This window comes from Capra hircus, chromosome 12 (genome assembly GCF_001704415.2).
Source record: "Capra hircus breed San Clemente chromosome 12, ASM170441v1, whole genome shotgun sequence".
Taxonomy (NCBI): domain Eukaryota; kingdom Metazoa; phylum Chordata; class Mammalia; order Artiodactyla; family Bovidae; genus Capra; species Capra hircus.
In genome coordinates, this window is record NC_030819.1 from 60,813,308 (window position 1) to 60,832,502 (window position 19,195).

The 19,195-nt window shown below is 35.9% G+C and overlaps 1 protein-coding gene across 8 annotated transcripts in view; it reads left to right on the forward strand.

The window, feature by feature from the left end:
- The window catches only part of NBEA (neurobeachin), a 667,995-nt gene that overhangs the window by 542,670 nt on the left and 106,130 nt on the right, over positions 1-19,195 (forward strand). For all 8 annotated transcript variants that reach the window (XM_018056646.1, XM_018056648.1, XM_018056650.1 and 5 more), the window contains 2 exons: positions 1,109-1,224; positions 15,619-15,731. In XM_018056646.1, coding sequence (XP_017912135.1) covers positions 1,109-1,224; positions 15,619-15,731 — 229 coding nt within the window. The remainder of the gene's footprint in view (positions 1-1,108; positions 1,225-15,618; positions 15,732-19,195) is intronic.

Below are 19,195 nucleotides of genomic sequence, written 5' to 3' on the forward strand. Positions count from 1 at the left end.
ATTCTTTTTGATGACATCTTAGCTTTGTGAAACTAATTTTCAGGGGTTGCTGTGGTTTAAAAAAGGAACAGGCACTCCATGAAAATTCATGTGGGATAGGAAATGAAAATGGTACTGTCAGGTATGATTCCCAGGTTTAAGAAGCTGTACAGTGCCCAACAGGTGTGCACTGCACCCCTTTAGTAAGTAATTGGGTTATTTAAGAAGGAAATAAAATACTATTTTTCTTTCAGTTTTTGAATATTGTATTCTCAGATAGCTACTAAGTTGTTATGGCTCAAGTGTTAACTTATTTAGACCTAACTACTCAATAAAGAGAACTGTTGGATGTTTCTCTTGGGCTAGGAGCACCATGAAAAAATTCCTGAGACACTGAAGGTGGCACAAATTCAAAACGTTTGGAAACTTCTTTGTTAAGTGGTGATTGTTTTAGAAACTCAGCCTTATCATGCTTTCACAAAATCAGTCAGCTTTTAGAGAAACACATCCCTTCAAATGTTCATAATTTACACACATTCTCCTCAGTTACTCTCTTAAGATATTCCTGTGTTCCTTCTTCTATTCCTATATTTTCAAAGATATTCTTATATTTTCAAAATTCTCAGTTGTTTGCTTTTGACCTTCTAGAGGATTATGTGTCATGTGGTTAGAGGCTGTGCTCATGGGCACACTCTGTGAGGAGACAGGCTTAAAAAGTTCAGTGGGGTCATTATTATATAAGGTTTCAGTCAAATGCTTATAAGCTGCTACCTGACCATCTACCTAGCATCTTAGCATGGGGTAGGTTTGCTGTGTTGTTTAAAAGCTACTTTGACTGATTTTGAGTACAGTTTCGCCTTTTTTGTTCCTGTTGACTTGTAAAATATCCATTTGGAGCAATGTTATACAAATAGGTGCTTTCATATTGATTTATTCCAAGTAAATATGTGTATCTTCTCTGTAATAGATTTTTTCAAATATTGCTGATTCTACAACTAAAACGTTTTTTGTAATTTATCTAAGAAGGATAAACCATACATCGAATTATATCAAATCCATATATTAGTTATTATTTGACTTTTAAAGGTTATGAGTTTAAAGAAACTGTTATAATTTGCTTAATTGCTAGGAGGATATCACTGGCCACTCCTCGACAGCTTTATAAATCTTCCAACATGACTCAGCGCTGGCAAAGAAGGGAAATTTCAAACTTCGAATATTTGATGTTTCTTAATACTATAGCAGGTAAGACATCTCATTCTTTAATCTCACAATATGTTTATGTTCATCAAAATCCTCGATAATGTGACTTGATGGAATACATTGTTCTCCTTGGAATTCAAATACAGCATCAGAATAAATATTGAAGCACTCATATTAAATTGCTATCAGAAACATTACAAGCTAGCACTAAGGTTTAGTTGCATTTTATTGTTGAAGGAGCTTTTCCTTACTCTCCTTCAGCCATTTCCTTTGCTGACAGCTTTGTCTGAAGGTTTATTAGAGTCAACAAACCATTGCCAGAGAGTGTCTGGAAATAATAATGGGAAAATGTAATTTCACTACTTTGTCATTCTCATCAGTAGCAGCTAGACAGGAGAATAACAACAGGATTCTGCCTAGTACAGATGTCACCTGGATTGTGGCATGGTTGGGTTACAACATGTTTTATTCCTTAAAATCTTCAAATGAAAATATGAAATCAGATCGCATTTCTGAATGATAAGTAACTGCCATCAACTTTAGCAATACCATGCTTGTAAATTAAGAGAGGGTAGTGCTGAATCAGTGGTCATCAGTGGCTGAGTATGTCTATGAGATTTAAGTACCTCTTTCTTTTTTTTAAGTTAGGCTCCAAAACCCTTATTCAAGGCCTTTGAATTACAAAGAGTTTGCTTCTGTAAATCAGGCTCTACAAAAACTTTTTTTTACAATAAGATAAATTTAAGTAACTATGCAGTGCATATGTGTATGATTATTCTTTTTTGTGAATGAATGCTCAGAACTGTGGATTTAGAGCCCTGCTCTCTGAATCACTGCTTAAAAGGATAACTGTGTAGTATAGTGCTTTTATAATCTATTATATATGTATGAATATGAATACTATAGGCTTATATTAAATATGGATGATATAGATATGTATTAAATAGACAAAATAACTCAATTTGTTGACATAAAGTGATAAAAAGTTGTTTAAAATGGTTTTGCATTTTAATCATTTACTACATATTATAGTATTAATGCCTTTGCTAAATAGGATGTTAGAGGTATAACCAAAGAATGGTTTTTTTACATATATTAATTTTTATTGTATACTTTATACACACATATCCATTATATAGCTATATCTTTGTTACATATTTATATATACTCACATAATAGTCTATACAATGTATATATCTTTAAAAAACCTATTTACTCAAAAATAAAGGAAATATGTTATACTATTTAATTAATACATACTATATACATACAGAGAGTATAATGAACTTAAACATCTGAAATGTAAAGAACCTAATTTCATTAGTATATTTAGGTAAACAGCATGATGTAACATAAGTATCATTGCCAAAGTGAAAAAGGATAGAATATCAAATCTTCCAACCTCCTGTCTTAGACCATAGGTGAAATTTCAAGTTTTAACTTTATCTTGGACTTTAAATCTTTTGGTAGGCATGTTTGATATTTCTTTGCATATGTTTTAACAACTGATATGTTTAGTCATATATCATCTTGTCTTATACTATTGCTTGTAATATTTTCTTGCTTTCCCCACTGTTTTGTTTTTCTTTGGCCATTTAAATGAATTTCTGCCTGTTTTTTTAGAGATTTATAACATAAGCTTTTTAAATCAGTCCTATGCAAAATAAGAACTTTCACTCAATGTACTTCTTATTCATTGCTTATCTTTGTCAATATAATTTGCTACCAGAATCCATATTATTATGAAACACTTGTTTTTGGAGTCCATATATTTTTGCATATTAAGAAAGGTTTGACTTTTTATTAAAATCTTCTCATTATTACAGTATATTGTTTTCAGCTACATGGATCTTTGGGGCTTCTCTGGTAAAGAATCCTCCTGCAATGCAGGAGACCCAGGTTTGATCCCTGAGTCAGGAAGATCCCCTAGAGAAGTAAATGGCAATCCGCTCCAGTACTCTTGCTGGGAGAATTCCATGGACAGAGGACCGCTGTTGGACTACAGTCCATGGTGTCACAAAGAGTCAGACACAACTGAGCAACTTTCACTTTTCACATGGATCTTTACCTGATTTTTCAGGATAAAGTTCTTTTTTTTTCCCTCTGCAGTATTCTTCCATATTCCCTGTGTTTGGTTTCTGTATTATCTATCCTTCAAAGATCTGTCAAAACTCGTGATCTGTCATGTGTCATAGATAAGCATATGACTTTTTCCCCTTGATTCTGGTACCTTATTGGAGCTTTTGGAATTAAAACTGGAAGACGTGGTGGTATGCCTCACTCCTAGTTCAGTTTCCAGTGGAGCTGGCATTTTTCCTAAAAGGTTTTGCTGTTCTAAAATGGAATTCTCTCTGCCTGTCCTCTGGATGGAATGTTATCTAGTTGGTTATGTTAAAGGACACATCTAGTCTCCATCCCTTCTCACTTCCTTTTACTTATGTCAGCTACATTTCCCAAAGTGTGGTGCACAGTTCCACTTGTAACCACTACCTACTTCATGCCTGTTGCTTTCTGGCAGTTTCTCTAACTCTAGAAGAATTGCAGTCTTGATAGAGATAACATCATGATCTGGTCTAAAAGCTTCCCTGACCAGTATGAAATGAAAGTGTTAGTCGCTCAGTGGTCTCCAACTCTTTGTGACCCCATGGACTCTAGCCCTCCAGGCACCTCTGTCTGTGGAATTTCCCAGACAAGAATACTGGGGTGGGTTGCCATTCCCTTCTCCAAGGAATCTTCCCAACCCACGGATCAAACTCAGGCCTCCTGCACTACAGGCAGACTCTTTACTGTCTGAGCCACCAGGGAAGCCCAACCTGAGCAGTATAGACAGAGGTCTTCTTTCTGGTTGGGACAGTCTTTGGGTTTCTTAGCCAGGACACACAGATAGTAAGGGGAATTGGAGTGTCTTCCTAACTTCTTTTGAATAATTGGGGTCTGTTTTATTTGGTGACATTAAAAATGTATAGACCACAGTGTTAGTCAGTGTTAGTCACTCAGTTGTGCCCGGCTCTTCGTGACCCCATGAACTGCAGCCCACCAGGCTCCTCTGTCCATGGGATTTTCCAGGCAAGGATACTGGAGTGGGTTGCCATTTCCTTCTGCAGGGGGTCTTCCCAACCCAGGGATGGAACCCGGGTCTCCTGCACTGCAGGCAGATTCTTTACTGACTGAGCTACAAGGGAAGCCTCAGGTGTTTTTTGAAAGAACGTATTGGATATTTTCCTTAATATGATTATAACTAAACATTAAAGTCTGTCTATTGTAGACAATAGAGTAAAAAGAAGTATAAAGCGGGTGAAGAGTCTCCCTGCAATATGGGAGACCCAGGTTCGATCTCTGGGTTGGGAAGATCCCCTCGCAAAGGAAATGGCTACCCACTCCAATATTTTTGCCTGGAGGATCCCCATGGACAGAGGAGCCTAGTGGACTATAGTCTATGGGGTCGTGACGAGTTGGACACAACTGAGCAACTTCATATTTACATTTAGGAATCAGAGCATTGCAACTAGTCAGGTGAATGAAATATACATAAGGGAGCATTTTAAGACAGCTGATGGTTAAGTGTTGAATAAGTGCTGTAAATAGTGAATGGTGCAAGAGCTAAGCAGACCAGATGAATTTTAAGGATGTGTTTGGGGAGGGAAAAAAAAAAAAAAAGAATAGAGCTTTACAAATTTCTGCCAGTTGAATATGTGATATGTGTTCAGTAGACATGAGTATCACAGCTTGGCTACTACTGGAGCTATTGGTTATCAGCCAGACTATAAAGAGCCTAAAACTAGGAGTCACTATAGTTTCATAGTAGAAGGCAATGCAATATGAAATTTTAGGAAAATTAAACTGATAGCTATATTTCACGTGAATCAGGAATCAGATTCCTTAACGTTAGGAAGAGCTATTAGGAGAGCCTTTAGGACTCTAGATATGAAATCGACTTGTTCATCATTTTAACAGTTACTGAACACTTCTACTATGTGGCATGTACTGTGTTTGATACTAACACTTCAGAGGAGAGCACTGCATGGTTTCTGCCTTTGAAGGGGTCATGGTATGCTCAGAAAAACAGATATGTATACCAGCAATTCCAGCAAAAAGTAATAATTATTATAATGAGAAAATATACAAAGCTATTGGGCTTCCCTGGTAGCTCGGCTGGTAAAGAACCCACCTGCAATGCAGGAGACCCCGGTTTGATTCCTGGGTCAGGAAGATCCGCTGGAGAAGGGATAGGCTACCCACTCCAGAATTATCAGGCTTCCCTTATGGCTCAACTGGTAAAGAATCCGCCTGCATTGTGGGGGACCTGGGTTCGATCCCTGGATCGGGAAGATACCCTGGAGAAGGGAATGGCTACCCACTCCAGTATTCTGGTTGCAAAGTCGGATGCGACTTTCACTTTCATTTGAAGTCTTAAATCCAGAAGGCAATATACTTACAGGAAAAGTTTCTTGTAGTCTTTTCATAGGCTTCTCTCATAGGCAACATTTAAGTTAAAAATTGAAATAGAAATAAGAATTCACTAGAAAGTAAAGCAGAAGTCATTCCAAGAAAAAAGAAAATGTGGGCTCAAAAATTGGATTACAGTTGTTGTAACAAGTATGGCAGGGAAAAAAAGTAAATAATTTAATGCGCAGTGTCATTATACAGAAAGTAGAAGTCACTGTAATATACTCTAGTTCGCTGCTGCTGCTGCTAAGTCGCTTCAGTCGTGTCCGACTCTGTGCGACCCCATAGACAGCAGCCTACCAGCTCCCCCGTCCCTGGGATTCTCCAGGCAAGAACACTGGAGTAGGTTGCCATTTCCTTCTCCAATGCATGAAAGTGAAAAGTGGAAGTGAAGTCACTCAGTTGTGTCCGACCCTCAGTGACCCCGTGGACTGCAGCCTTCCAGGCTCCTCCACCCATGGGATTTTCCAGGCGAGAGTACTGGAGTGGGGTGCCATTGCCTTCTCCGTACTCTAGTTTAGTTGTTTACAAAGTAGGTCCCCGCCCAGCAGTATTAATATCGCCTGGGAACTTAGAGACGCAAAATTTCAGATTCCTTCTCCAACCAACTGAGTCAGAAACTTGAAGTGAGGCCCAGTACTCTGCATTGCAGGGAGCCTTCTAGGTGGTTCTTATGCTTAAAGTTTGACCATGATTGGTCTAACCATTTAAGATCTAATTATCAAAACAAGGTTTACATATGAAAGCATATAGAACATACAAGAAAGCATGCAGTCAAGTGTCATTAACTGTAATAAAAATTTAGAGAAGTGAGAGATTAATATAACCTAGTCTAATCAAGGGAAGCCTCATAGAAAAGATGGGCTTTGAATGTATTCTAAGGATTTTGTCATACGTAGACAATTATGTGGATAAAATGAACCTTCATATAAGAGTAGAATGACAACCTGAAAAAGTTATAAAATACATGCAGAGGTACTCACCCTGCATGTATTCCTGCAAATTCTTCCTTTGCTGTCATCTTGAAGTTCTAAGTAGAGGAGCCAGTTTATATTGAGCACCAGCATTAGTTAAGCCGAAGAACTGATGCTTTTGAACTGTGGTGTTGGAGAAGACTCTTGATAGTCCTTTGGACTGCAAGGAGATCAAACCTAAAGGATCAAATCCTAAAGGAAATCAGTCCTGAATATTCATCAGTCCTGAAAGGACAGATGCTGAAGCTGAAACTCCAATACTTTCGCCATCTGATGCGAAGAACTGACTTCTTGGAAAAGACCCTGATGCTGGGAAAGATTGAAGGCAGGAGAAAGGGACAACAGAGGATGAGATGGTTGGATGGCATCACTGACTCGATGGACATAAGTTTGAGCAAGCTCCAGGATTTGGTGATGGACAGGGAGGCCTGGCATGCTGCAGTCCATGGGGTCACAAAGAGTTGGACGTGACTGGACTGAACTGAACTGAACCAGCATTAAAGAGTTGGGTGATGCTTTTATAAAGAAGCTTCACCAAAGCCACTATTGAGTACTTGATTAGGAAGCAGCTAGAATTACCTATTTTCCTGAATTGTGAAGAATATCATAGATATCCATTCATCTCTTCTTTTTTTTAATTTTTTTTAATTTTTATTTTTACTTTATTTTACTTTACATACTGTATTGGTTTTGCCATACATTGACATGAATCCACCACGGGTGTACATCATCTCTTCTTAATGGAACACTTTTCACAGTTCTTTAAAGGCAGGAGTCTAAAGTATCCTAGAATAAAGGGAACTATAAAGATGTTAAACTGACCAGGACCACTTTTACTAACACAGTTCTGCTAAATAATCATGTTGTTTCATTGCGCAGTTTTAGGGATATAGTTATTGTTCAATAAATACTTAAGTCAATTGACTGAAACTTTATTTATCAGTGTTCTTACTGGCACATTATATTTAATTTCCTGGGTAACCCAAAGGCAACAAATGGTTGGCTTATATTTTATCATAGTCTTCTTTAAACATTTCTTTAATTACTCTTAATATCAAGATTCAGGAAAAATATTTTTATTATTTCTTTGTTAAGTCTTATTATTTCTTTTTTAAACACTTCTTTAATATTAAAAGCAGTATTCAGAAAAAAATGGTAAAAGTTCATGTTTATTGAGACATTTATAATGTTGCAAACACTGTTTCCTTCTAAGTGTTTTCCATTAAGTGTTTTCCTTAGTGTTTCCACTAAGTGGTTCTAAGTGTTTTAGATGTATTTACTCATTTAATCCTAACAATAGCCCTGGTCCTTAACCCCATTTCACCAATGAGGAGATGAGGTACAGAGAAGTAAATAACTTGCCCATGTCACAGAACTAATTAGTGAAGTCGGGATTCTAATATAGATGGTTTAGCTGTAGAGCATCATTCAACTTCTGTACCACACCGTCTCAGGATATTCATGGTGCTGTGCAATTTTTACCTCATCAGCCTTAATCCGTAGCTACTTTTAAGACTGAAAAAAAATTAATGATTCTTCAGTTCAGTTCAGTTGCTCAGTTGTGTCCGACTCTTTGCGACCCCACGAATCACAGCACGCCAGGCCTCCCTGTCCATCACTTTTAATTCGTATTTCATCAAAAGAACTTCTGACGTTTATTTACCATCATGACTTTTGTCCATAGGGATATGCTAGCAATAGATCTGGGCCTTGAATTATTATCTCTAATGTAGACCCTGGTTCGTGTTCAGTTGGGTCTCAGATCCAGAGAAACAAACCCTGAGACAGAAATGTGCAGGAAGTTTATTGGAGAGTATCCTTGGGATCAGTGTCTGTAGGGGAGTGAGGAAAGTAGAACAGAGCAGGAGAACTTGAGCCCCAGAGTAACTGCAGGAAAGGCCTCAGCAGGTCCCACAGGAAACCAGAAGCTGGGATACCTTTCAGAGATGTCTTGCTCTGAGGCAAGGTGGCCAGGCCTTTGTTACCTACAGTTAGCAGTCAGTGGATGGAGACTCCTGGGAAGGACATAGAACCTTGGGTGAGAGGGCTTTCTTCTGATGATAATGACTCCCGGGGAATGCCGCCAGCCACGACACGACAGGAGCCACACAGTCACCAGCCCCACATCCAGGATGGAGTGGTTCTCAGAATCACCTGGAGGGCTTGCTGAAACACAGGTTTTGATTCAGTAGGTTTAGGGTGGGGCTTAAAAGTTTGTATTTCTAATAAGTCCCCAGGTGATCCTGATGCCACTGCTCCAGTGTCCACATTTAGAGAACCGCCATGTTACACCTATATTCTTACAATATACCTTACAATAATTGTCTTAATCTCCTATAGCATTCACACCTTCAATGGCACTATCTGTCCTATGAATGTTGGCACTTACAGGTAATGTGCCCTTAACATTTTATGTCTGTATCACTTCTTTCCAATAAGATTATGAAGTCAAAGTTTTGCTCTATAAACTCTCATCAAATTGAGCTGATTTAATGTTCATACTCTGTGTTTGCATGATTTTATAATCTATTATGTGAATGCACTAGAATCGCTGGATGAGGGATTCTTTAATTTCCTGGATCAGACAGAAGAGTTACAGAATAGAAACCGAGTGAGAAGATGAAACAACTCTTTCTGGCTTCAAGTTTTTTAAATTATGGGTCAATGTGACTTAATAAATCCACATGTTCTGTAAGAAATATTCTAGTAATTCTCCTATAATCTCAGATTTACCATTTATCTCCATAACGTTAACATGAAATGTGAATTACATTTTATGACTCATTTCTTGCTGTCCGTTTCTTGAGGTCTCTCATACTTGGACAATTTGTCTTTTCTCCTTCATAGATTCTTTTAAAGATAAGACTAAAGCAGACAGAAGCAGTGTCCTAGTATTAATACAGTATGTAGATTGTTAGACCCTCATGTGACATATGTGTATATATATATATATATACAATTGCATATAAATAGTTTATATATGTGCATTTTGTAAAAATACTTCACATAGTAAAAGAAGCTTATCAAATATTCAAAAAACATACTGTTTTGAAAAGTCACCTAAAGGCCTGCAAATGTTTTCATGGCCTTTATTTTGTTATATTTATAAATTTAACAAACACACTATAGAAAAATGGAAATATAGAAAATTATAATTTAAAATATAATTTTAAAATTTAATAATAAACAATTTAAAATTTTTTAACATTTAATTTAAATAATTTAAAAATTTTATCAGTCCTAAGTCTAGCCATAAATATCATATTTAAGATTTTGGTGATTTGTCTGTGTGTGGTAATCTTTAGGAATCTGCTACACCTAAAGGTTTACATTCTATTCTTCCCATCTCATTAAATAGTATTTGAAAGCATAATCTTTAAAACTACATGAAAGTCTAGCATAGAACTGTTCTAAAATTTAACTATTTTGAAACAACAGGGTTTTTTTTAATATTTAAAGAACATTAATTTTCAAAGAAATTTAAAGAAATTAATTTTTAAAGAACAAAGCTAGTGGAGGTGATGAAATACCAGTTGAGCTATTTCAAATCCTGAAAGATGATGCTATGAAAGTGCTACACTCAATATGCCAGCAAATTTGGAAAACTCAGCAGTGGCCACAGGACTGGAAAAGGTCAGTTTTCATCCCAATCCCAAAGAAAGGCAATGCCAAAGAACGCTCAAACTACCGAACAATTGCACTCACCTCACACGCTAGTAAAGTAATGCTCAAAATTCTCCAAGCCAGGCTTCAGCAATACATGAACCGTGAACTTCCAGATGTTCAAGCTGGTTTTAGAAAAGGCAGAGGAACCAGAGATCAAATTGCCAACATCCGCTGGATCATGGGAAAAGCAAGAGAGTTCCAGAAAAACATCTATTTCTGCTTTATTGACTATGCCAAAGCCTTTGACTGTGTGGATCACAAGAAACTGTGGAAAATTCTGAAAGAGATGGGAATACCAGACCACCTGACCTGGCTCTTGAGAAACCCGTATGCAGGTCAGGAAGCAACAGTTAGAACTGAACATGGAACAACAGACTGGTTCCAAATAGGAAAAGGAGTACGTCAAGGCTGTATATTGTCACCCTGCTTATCTAACTTATACTCAGAGTACATCATAAGAAATGCTGGGCTGGAAGAAGCACAAGCTGGAATCAAGATTGCTGGGAGAAATATCAATGACCTCGGATATGCAAATGACACCACCCTTATGGCAGAAAGTGAAGAAGAACTAAAGAGCCTCTTGATGAAAGTGAAAGAGGAGAGTGAAAAAGTTGGCTTAAAGCTCAGCATTCAGAAAATGAAGATCATGGCATCCAGTCCCATCACTTCATGGGAAATAGATGGGGGAAGAGTGGAAACAGTGGCTGACTTGATTTTTCTGGGCCCCAAGATCACTGCAGATGGTGACTGCAGCCATGAAATTAAAAGACGCTTACTCCTTGGAAGGAAAGTTATGACCAACCTAGATAGCATATTCAAAAGCAGAGACATTACTTTGCCAACAAAAGTCCGTCTAGTCAAGGCTATGGTTTTTCTAGCGGTCATGTATGGATGTGAGAGTTGGACTATAAAGAAAGCTGAGCACCGAAGAATTGATGCTTTTAAACTGTGGTGTTGGAGAAGACTCTTGAGAGTTCCTTGGACTGCAAGGAGATCAGCCAGTCCATCCTAGAGATCAGTCCTGGGTATTTATTTGTAGGACTGATGCTGAAGCTGAAACTCCAATCCTTTGGCCATCTGATGTGAAGAGCTGACTTATTTGAAAAAACCCTGATGCTGGGAAAGATTGAGGGCAGGAGGATAAAGGGATGACCGAGGATGAGATGGTTGGATGGCATCACCTACTCGATGGACATGGGTTTGGGTGGACTCCAGGAGTTGGTGATGGACAGGGAGGCCTGGTGTACTGAGATTCATGGGGTTGCAATAAGTCGGACACGACTGAGCAACTGAAATGAAAGAACATTAAGTTTTGGAAGAGTTTCAGTGATGCTTAGAGTTTGACTAAAAATGTGAGTTCAACCTCTAACTTCCAGAGTTGACCTAAGTTCTCTTTATTGTGCTTCAAAAGATACAGCCTGTGCTTCATTTTGTACTTTATTAGATAAGACTATGAACAAGGAGTTAAAATCTGGCATTGAAAAAAAAGTAGAATAACTGCTAACATAGCTTCATGTGAATGATCCCGTTAGGTTTGGAAGGTTTCTTAAAAAGCTTTCTGAGTTTTTTTTTATATGATCAGCTAATGAATTCAGCACAACTTCCTCAACCCCAACCTTTTTCTCCTGTTTAGCATTTTCCACTTTTTTACTCTGTGATGTACAAGCCCTCCCTGGTTAATTATGTATATATTTAGCTACTGCATGTGTTAGGCTTATTATTGTCATCTAATTAGATGTAACTTGAACTGCTTGCTTCTAGAAAAATCATTAAAAATTCTTTCCTAATGACCTAGAGATGACAAAATGTCTGTAAAGTGTGAAGAAGCAGACAAGCACAGGAACATCGCTCTTAAAGAGTGTTAATCCAGATGCTGCAATCATCTAATTAAACAATATTTTGCTGTCATTAACATTTTCACCAAGGAATTGCAGTTATAATTTCTTTGTCAGCTGTCTCTAGATCACTTTACCTTCAAAACTAAAGTGCCATATAAAAACATTAAATTGGATGGTTTAATTAAAAGTTTTTTTTTTAAGTGAAGAAATGTATCTAGTGTTTCTGAGATCTCATTTACTGCGCTTCACTTTTATTGTTTGAGTAGATTAGTATCATAAGCTTATGATATTTAATATTCGTCTTCCAAGATAAGTCTTTATAAGCATGGTTAGTAAAAAAAAAAAAAAAAAAGCTTTTCACTTATTACTACTGGGAAAAGAAAGGAACCCTACCAATTACAGCACAAGGTTATTTACTAAATTCCAATTATCCAAAAAAATTCATAAATACCTATATTTACCAGAACCTAACAGGTATTACTTTGAAAATATTTCACTTTTATGGTTAATTTTGTAAACAGCAGTTGTTGTTGTTTTGTTCCATTTCACAAAGATGTTTAGTAAAATAATTAAAAATAATAATGCTAATTTGTGGCTAAAACTTATAAATGGAAAATACCAGAGTACCAACTTCATCCATGAGGGTTTTAAATACATGAGTTTTTAATTAAAATCAAGAATATATATTTACTGTCTATGTTGCAAAGCTTTTATGTGGAGATTTTTATATAAAAAGATTTTAATATAATTGTCAGAACAGCTATTTATATTGTTTATTGTATTTATTAGATTTAAAATGGCTTTAGTAATTTAAAACTTACCAAAGTTTTCTAAGCATTTATTTTTAAAGAATCTTCCAAAGATTATTAAAAGTGAATTACAAAAAATGCAGGACAGGTTAAGTATGGTGAGTTGTGACTGTTGGCAGCCATCAATTTGTGTGTGTGTGGTAAAGAGTATACTTTCTTTTCAAAAATTTTTTTCTAAAAATAGCATTATGTCTTTTATTAGAAAATCATTTCTAGAAAAAGCCAGTGTCTTCAAGTATGGTCTCTATTTTTATGCTGTTTGTGCTTAAACAATACATTTAAGTACTGAGTTAATGTAAATGGCATTTTATTTATTTTATTTTGACAGTTTTTCCTTCTTATGAAATGTCATCAGAAATTTTTAAAAAATATTATAACTTTCAGCTGTTCATTTATTTATATAAGTAATATGTTACATAAATAACATCAAATTAATCTCGGAAAATACACATATATTGGAAGACCTCGCTTTCATTAAAATCTATAGATTTTTAAGGAGAATGGTAACTGAAAGAATGGCAGAGCACTAAATATGCCAGGGAACTACTTAGAACCCTAGAGATAGCTCTGCCCAGCCAGGCTAGATGCCCTGTGTATGTAGAACCGTAGAAAACACCCCTGGGAGTCATCAGGGGTCCTAGGTTAACATGAACGTGAACTCTCAGTAATAATATTAAATTTTAGAATTTCACACTGTGTATCTTAAAGTGACTGCTTTAGAAGAATGTCTCCATATTCTGCTAAAGAAAAACTTTAATTAAAAGGTTCCAAATTCTTGTTTACTCTCATCACTGTTATTCATCACAGTAGAGTTGCAAATATGAAGTAAGCACATTCATTGGCTGCCAGTATGCCCTTCTGGTGGTTTAACATGCATGCTCACGAGGCCATTCTCTCTCTTGTGCACTTCTGTGCCTTTACACAGTCCTCATCCTGCAGTTTCCATTCTTTATTTGGCTTATGTTTGTTCATCTTTTAAAATCTAGCTCACTTTATCCCATTTTTATCACATATATATTCATTCCTTCAACAGATATCCATCAGACAAACAGAATATTCAACACACAGAGTTTTGCTTTTTATTTTAAAGTTCAGACCCTACATTTTGGAGTTTACAGGACTAGTGGAGAGCAGACAAATATTAGCTGTAATACATCTGCAACAGTGCTATGGCAGAGAACAAAGAGGAAGTCCCAACGTTACTCTCATCTCGTTTCAGGAAATGCAAAGTAGGAGTGACATTCTGCCTTCTTTCAATTGCCTTTATATATGATAAACACCTACATTAATTTATGCATTTAAAACAATAGGTATTTTTGTTGTAAGATGCAGAGATTCGCATAAGAACAGATAAAACAATCACCCAATAAAATGTTTACTCAGTGAATTAATTAATTTGATTTCATGCTTATAATTGTTAACAGATTTAGTTCTTCCTCAGATTATGTGTTTTTTTTTCTATTTCACAATCAATGACCAATTGCTACAAGAGTAGGTATCATTTCATGTCAGTTCTCGAAGATAGATAAGAAAATGTATGTATATCTATGCTACTGTTTTACTAATATGGTGTGTGCAACAAGGTGTACAAGATGAAATCCTTATCACTAATATCAGGGAAATGGATGTTTTTTATGGGTTTGAATGGAAATCTAGAAAGTCGTATGTTCAATTCATATCATATTTTTATAAGAAACAATCTTGTCCAACAAAAGTTGTCTTTGTACCCTGTTTCCTTACTCATGTTTCTCTTAATTTCATCTGATCATTTGTAATTTCAGCATCAGTTTATCAGGGTGAGCCTGTGCTGTGCTCTCCCTAAGTTTTCCACAGCCCCACAGGCTTCAGTATCCTACCCCCGAAAAATTATTATGTCTAAAACTAAAAAACAAACAGGAAAAAATATCCAGCTAGCATTCAGCAGCTCTCTTGCTAAACTGAAACAACATAATAGGAAAAGAAAATTTGTGAGCTTAAGGAAGTGAAAAAAAACGTGCTTGACATCTGCCCCATTGCTTTTCCATACTGACTTCAGTGCACTTTCATTAACTTGAAAATTCTCTACTTTGATTGTCAAGAGAAGCACAATGTAGTATTCAGTGTGCTGGCAATAGAATTTTTAGAGATATACTCGGTATAATAGAATACCATCACATGATCTGCAAATCGGCAGGCCAGCTGGTGACCTCCTCCACGATCACTTTCAGGGAACTTGGCCTACAAGGCTCTGCTTCCGAGGTGACAGTAGCATCTTCATCATTTACAGCTGGAAAGAGATGGAACATGGAGCATCCAAGAGCCAAGTTGCAGTGAACCAAGCCTGGAGGTGCTGATATCAATTGTGTCACATTCTGTTGATTAGAACTTAAGCCCCATAGCCATAGCCACTCATAAGGGAGCCTAAGAAACATGGTCTAGCCTAGGAAGAAGAGAGATGGATTATGACGGATAGCTAGCAATCACTTCAAGTTATCTTACAAAAAAGTAATTCTCGTTAGTTACTTCTAAATTAATTATTATTGAGTGAATTCACTTGAAACACGTCGTTATAAGTGCTTTTGATTAAATAAAGACATAGTTCAATAAACAAAAGAGTTACTTTTCTTCTGCAATGCAATAGTTGCCTCATTGATTATAAAGACGGTCAACACTTTCCTAAGCAGTTAGTGTATACAGATTTTCATGTCTCTCTTTCTTTACTAGGACGGACATACAATGATCTGAACCAATACCCCGTGTTTCCATGGGTATTAACAAACTATGAATCAGAAGAGCTGGATTTGACTCTTCCGGGAAACTTCAGGGATCTATCAAAGGTAACTTTTAAATACATAGAAGTCAATTTTCTTCGTAAGGCTATATTCTAAAAACATTTCTACCAGAGTATGTATGTTCAATTAGTGTTGTAAGAAAGGTAAAGTTGAATATCTCCTCTTATTGTACTCAGCATCTAAATGTCATCAATCCTTAGCATAGGAGTTAAGCTATAAGAAGTTAAATTAGTACTAGTATAGACAAAATGAAATGGCTATTTGAGAAATAGCATATGTAAGCAGAGGTTGTTCTGATATTCTAGGTTTTAATGGTTCAGGCCAGAGACTTCAAATTAGTACAAAATATGGCCAATAATTTATGTGATATATTTCTTAGATGATAAGACATGTTATCTTAACTGTAGTACATACATACATTGGAGAGTAGCTTTATAAGGAAAAAGAAAGTAGGACACAATAATTTATTCAGGATCTGTTAAGATAAAAGAGAGATTTGTCCCAAAAATAGCAAGAAAAAATACATAATGGATGATAAGAATAAAAAGCCAATTTTTGGTTCGTTCACCTCATTTGCTGAGACGAAACTTAATGTGGGATATGAAACTCTTTGAAATTCAGTGAAGAACTAGGTACTCAGCCCCAAAAGCTTCTCTCTAGCCTCAGCTAATGTCAGAGCCAGGCCATAAAGTTTAGATAGTTTAGCCATTTTAAGCCTCAGCTCATCCACTCTGGATTTTCTGTCTTCCTTAGTTGTCTAGTTTAGTATTCCACAGCAGCATGAAAGGCGTATGTGCATATGTGTATACTTTTGGTTTTGGCAGGGAGAGGATTAAGGAGCTCATGAAAAAGTGTAGTATAAGCCCTGCAAGGCAGGAAAGTGAGCAATATAACCAATTTAAGTTTAATCTTGCAGTTTTTAACTGAGCACACCTTCTCTTGCCTTTTTTTCTTGCCTTTGAAAATTAGATCCACATAAGTTGAAGTTCTCTATGTCACTGCTTACAGTTGTGGGAGCTGAAGCCATTCTCTTTGCCTCCGTATCGCCATTTGTAATATGAGAATAAGTCCTACTTCATACAGTTGTGAAGGTCAAATGACATGTGCATTTAAAGAATGTAACATAGTACTTGGATCATAGAAGCACTTCATGAATATGAGCTATTATTACATATGGAATGTTTCTTAGCCTGTGGCTGAAGGCTGTGTACTAATTTTTCCATGTTATCTGCCCTTCACTCTCTAGTTATTATATTTTATGGGATTGCCTATCAAACTTGCTAGCTCATTGCTGATTTTAGCTGTGCTGTTATAGGTACTCCAGGGACCTAAGGGATCAGTTAGTCAGCATCTTATTGAGAGTCACATAGCTGGTAGAAAAGTGCTAGCAATTGAATTTCAATATGGCTACAGATGTAATAATTTTTCCATTGTGATTGCACTGAACAAAAATCTTTAATCATTTACTGTGTGCAAATAAGTATTCAGACTCAGGCAGAATTCATAAAACCTGCCCTTCAGAAGCAAATCTGATTATTGATTATCTGAATGATAAAATCATTTTCTGTAAAATTAAATAAGAATGTACTGTATTTTATAGGAAAATACATGAGAGGCAGTAAATAGAGGTTAGGAACAAGAACTCTGTAGCTAGACTGCCTGGCAGATACTAATTCTGCCACTTCCTGGCTTTGAGGCTTTAGACAACTATTTCACTTCTCTTTTCCTCAGTTTCCTCACTTGTATAATGAGGCAGTAATAATAGGGTTGTTGTTGAATTGATAAGTGTGAAAATACTGAGAGCACCTGGGGTATAAATATAATATAGTAAATCATTGATATAACTTTGAGTTATCTTTCAAGTTTCAAATAAGGATGATAAATATACACTGTTACATCCTTATTGGAATTAGGATGTTTGAATGGTATGCATTTTTGACATGAATTTCTAATATTGAGGTATAATCTTTAGATGTAAAACAAGACCAAACTAACTTATAAATGTGGAGGTGAAAACTGTTAAATTAGTTCTTTAACAAAATCTTACTAACATGTGTTTTATTTAACATTAATTCAATAGTCATTATGTATTAGACACTATGTGTGTGTATATATATGTACACACACAGTAAAATGTATAGTGTAGATTCTCATATAGCATCTTACATGAGAATTCCTCTCATGTAGTTCCCTATCTAATATAGTTCATTCTTATTTAATTTTACAGAAAATGATTTTATCATTCAGATAGTCATGTAGCATGTTACATAGTGTTATAACCTTATGAGTTAACTACTACTATAGGTATTTTAGATTATTTTTAGCAAAGGGAAGAAAACCCTTTTTTTTTAAAATCAACTGGGATATTATGATGAAAGGAGGCTTACAGACCAAAGTTCCTCTCTTTCCTCCATTTGCATGTCCATTCTTTCAGTCATTAATTCAACAAACACCACACACGCTTACTGTATGTATGTTAAGCCCTGTCCTAGGTGAAGGAGTGTACAGGAGTCAGTAAAGACGTATCTTAGCCATCTTGGAGAGACTCCAGTCCAGAGCTGAGAGGAAGACTCAGACAGTTACCAGAAATCTGGGAATCCAGCATTATGGCAGTAGGTATAGTATGGGCTGGAACAGACTGAAAAATGCAAGCTCAAGTATACTAAGACATTTGGACTCAAAGGTTCTTGAAACATTATCCCAACCAAAGAAAATATAGCCTTCATCTTGATTAATATGGATGAGATAAGGCATATGGTAAAATATTTGCTGGTAATTATAGATTTTTAGTTTATTCTTGTAGAAAAGATAAGTTAAATGAGAAAATCACAATTTCTAAAGTAACTAGAATATGTAAACATTCTTCAAGTTTTTAAAGATGATCTATTTAACCTGTATGCCTTTTTCTAGAACTTTTCCTTTTGTGACCCACATGTGCTCTCCTAATTTTATTTAGTGTTAGATAAATAAAAGGTAAACAGACAGCCTAAACAAATTAGGCGACATGAACACTGACTGCTTTTGCAAACATAGAGTCCTTCATATTGTGAAGTTTTGAACCCATGATTCTTAAAAGATAGATCACTTTTTCTTCAAATTCTACTATGTTCCATTCTTTAGCAATTTGTTCTTTACATTCTGTCAAAATAACATGATAGGAAAATGGTAGCAAATTAAAACCTTGATCTGTTAATAAATTATTCTTACATTCTTTCCCATGCTTAATTGAATTTCTTAATAGGAACTTCTTACAAATGGGCTAGAAACTGAAAACCATCCTGTATAAAAATCATTAATAAATAAGATTTTAGTGTATGAAAATATATCATATTATATGCCTAATGGGAAAATGATATTTGAAGTATAATATAACTGGAAAGAAAAACTTCTAATGATGCAATATTATTACAGTGAAGAGATTACCATTGAGAAGCGCATGAAATTCTTGTAGTTATAACCAGTACTATGAATGAAATTTTTAATGAAAAGTCTGTTAATCTTCAGGAATT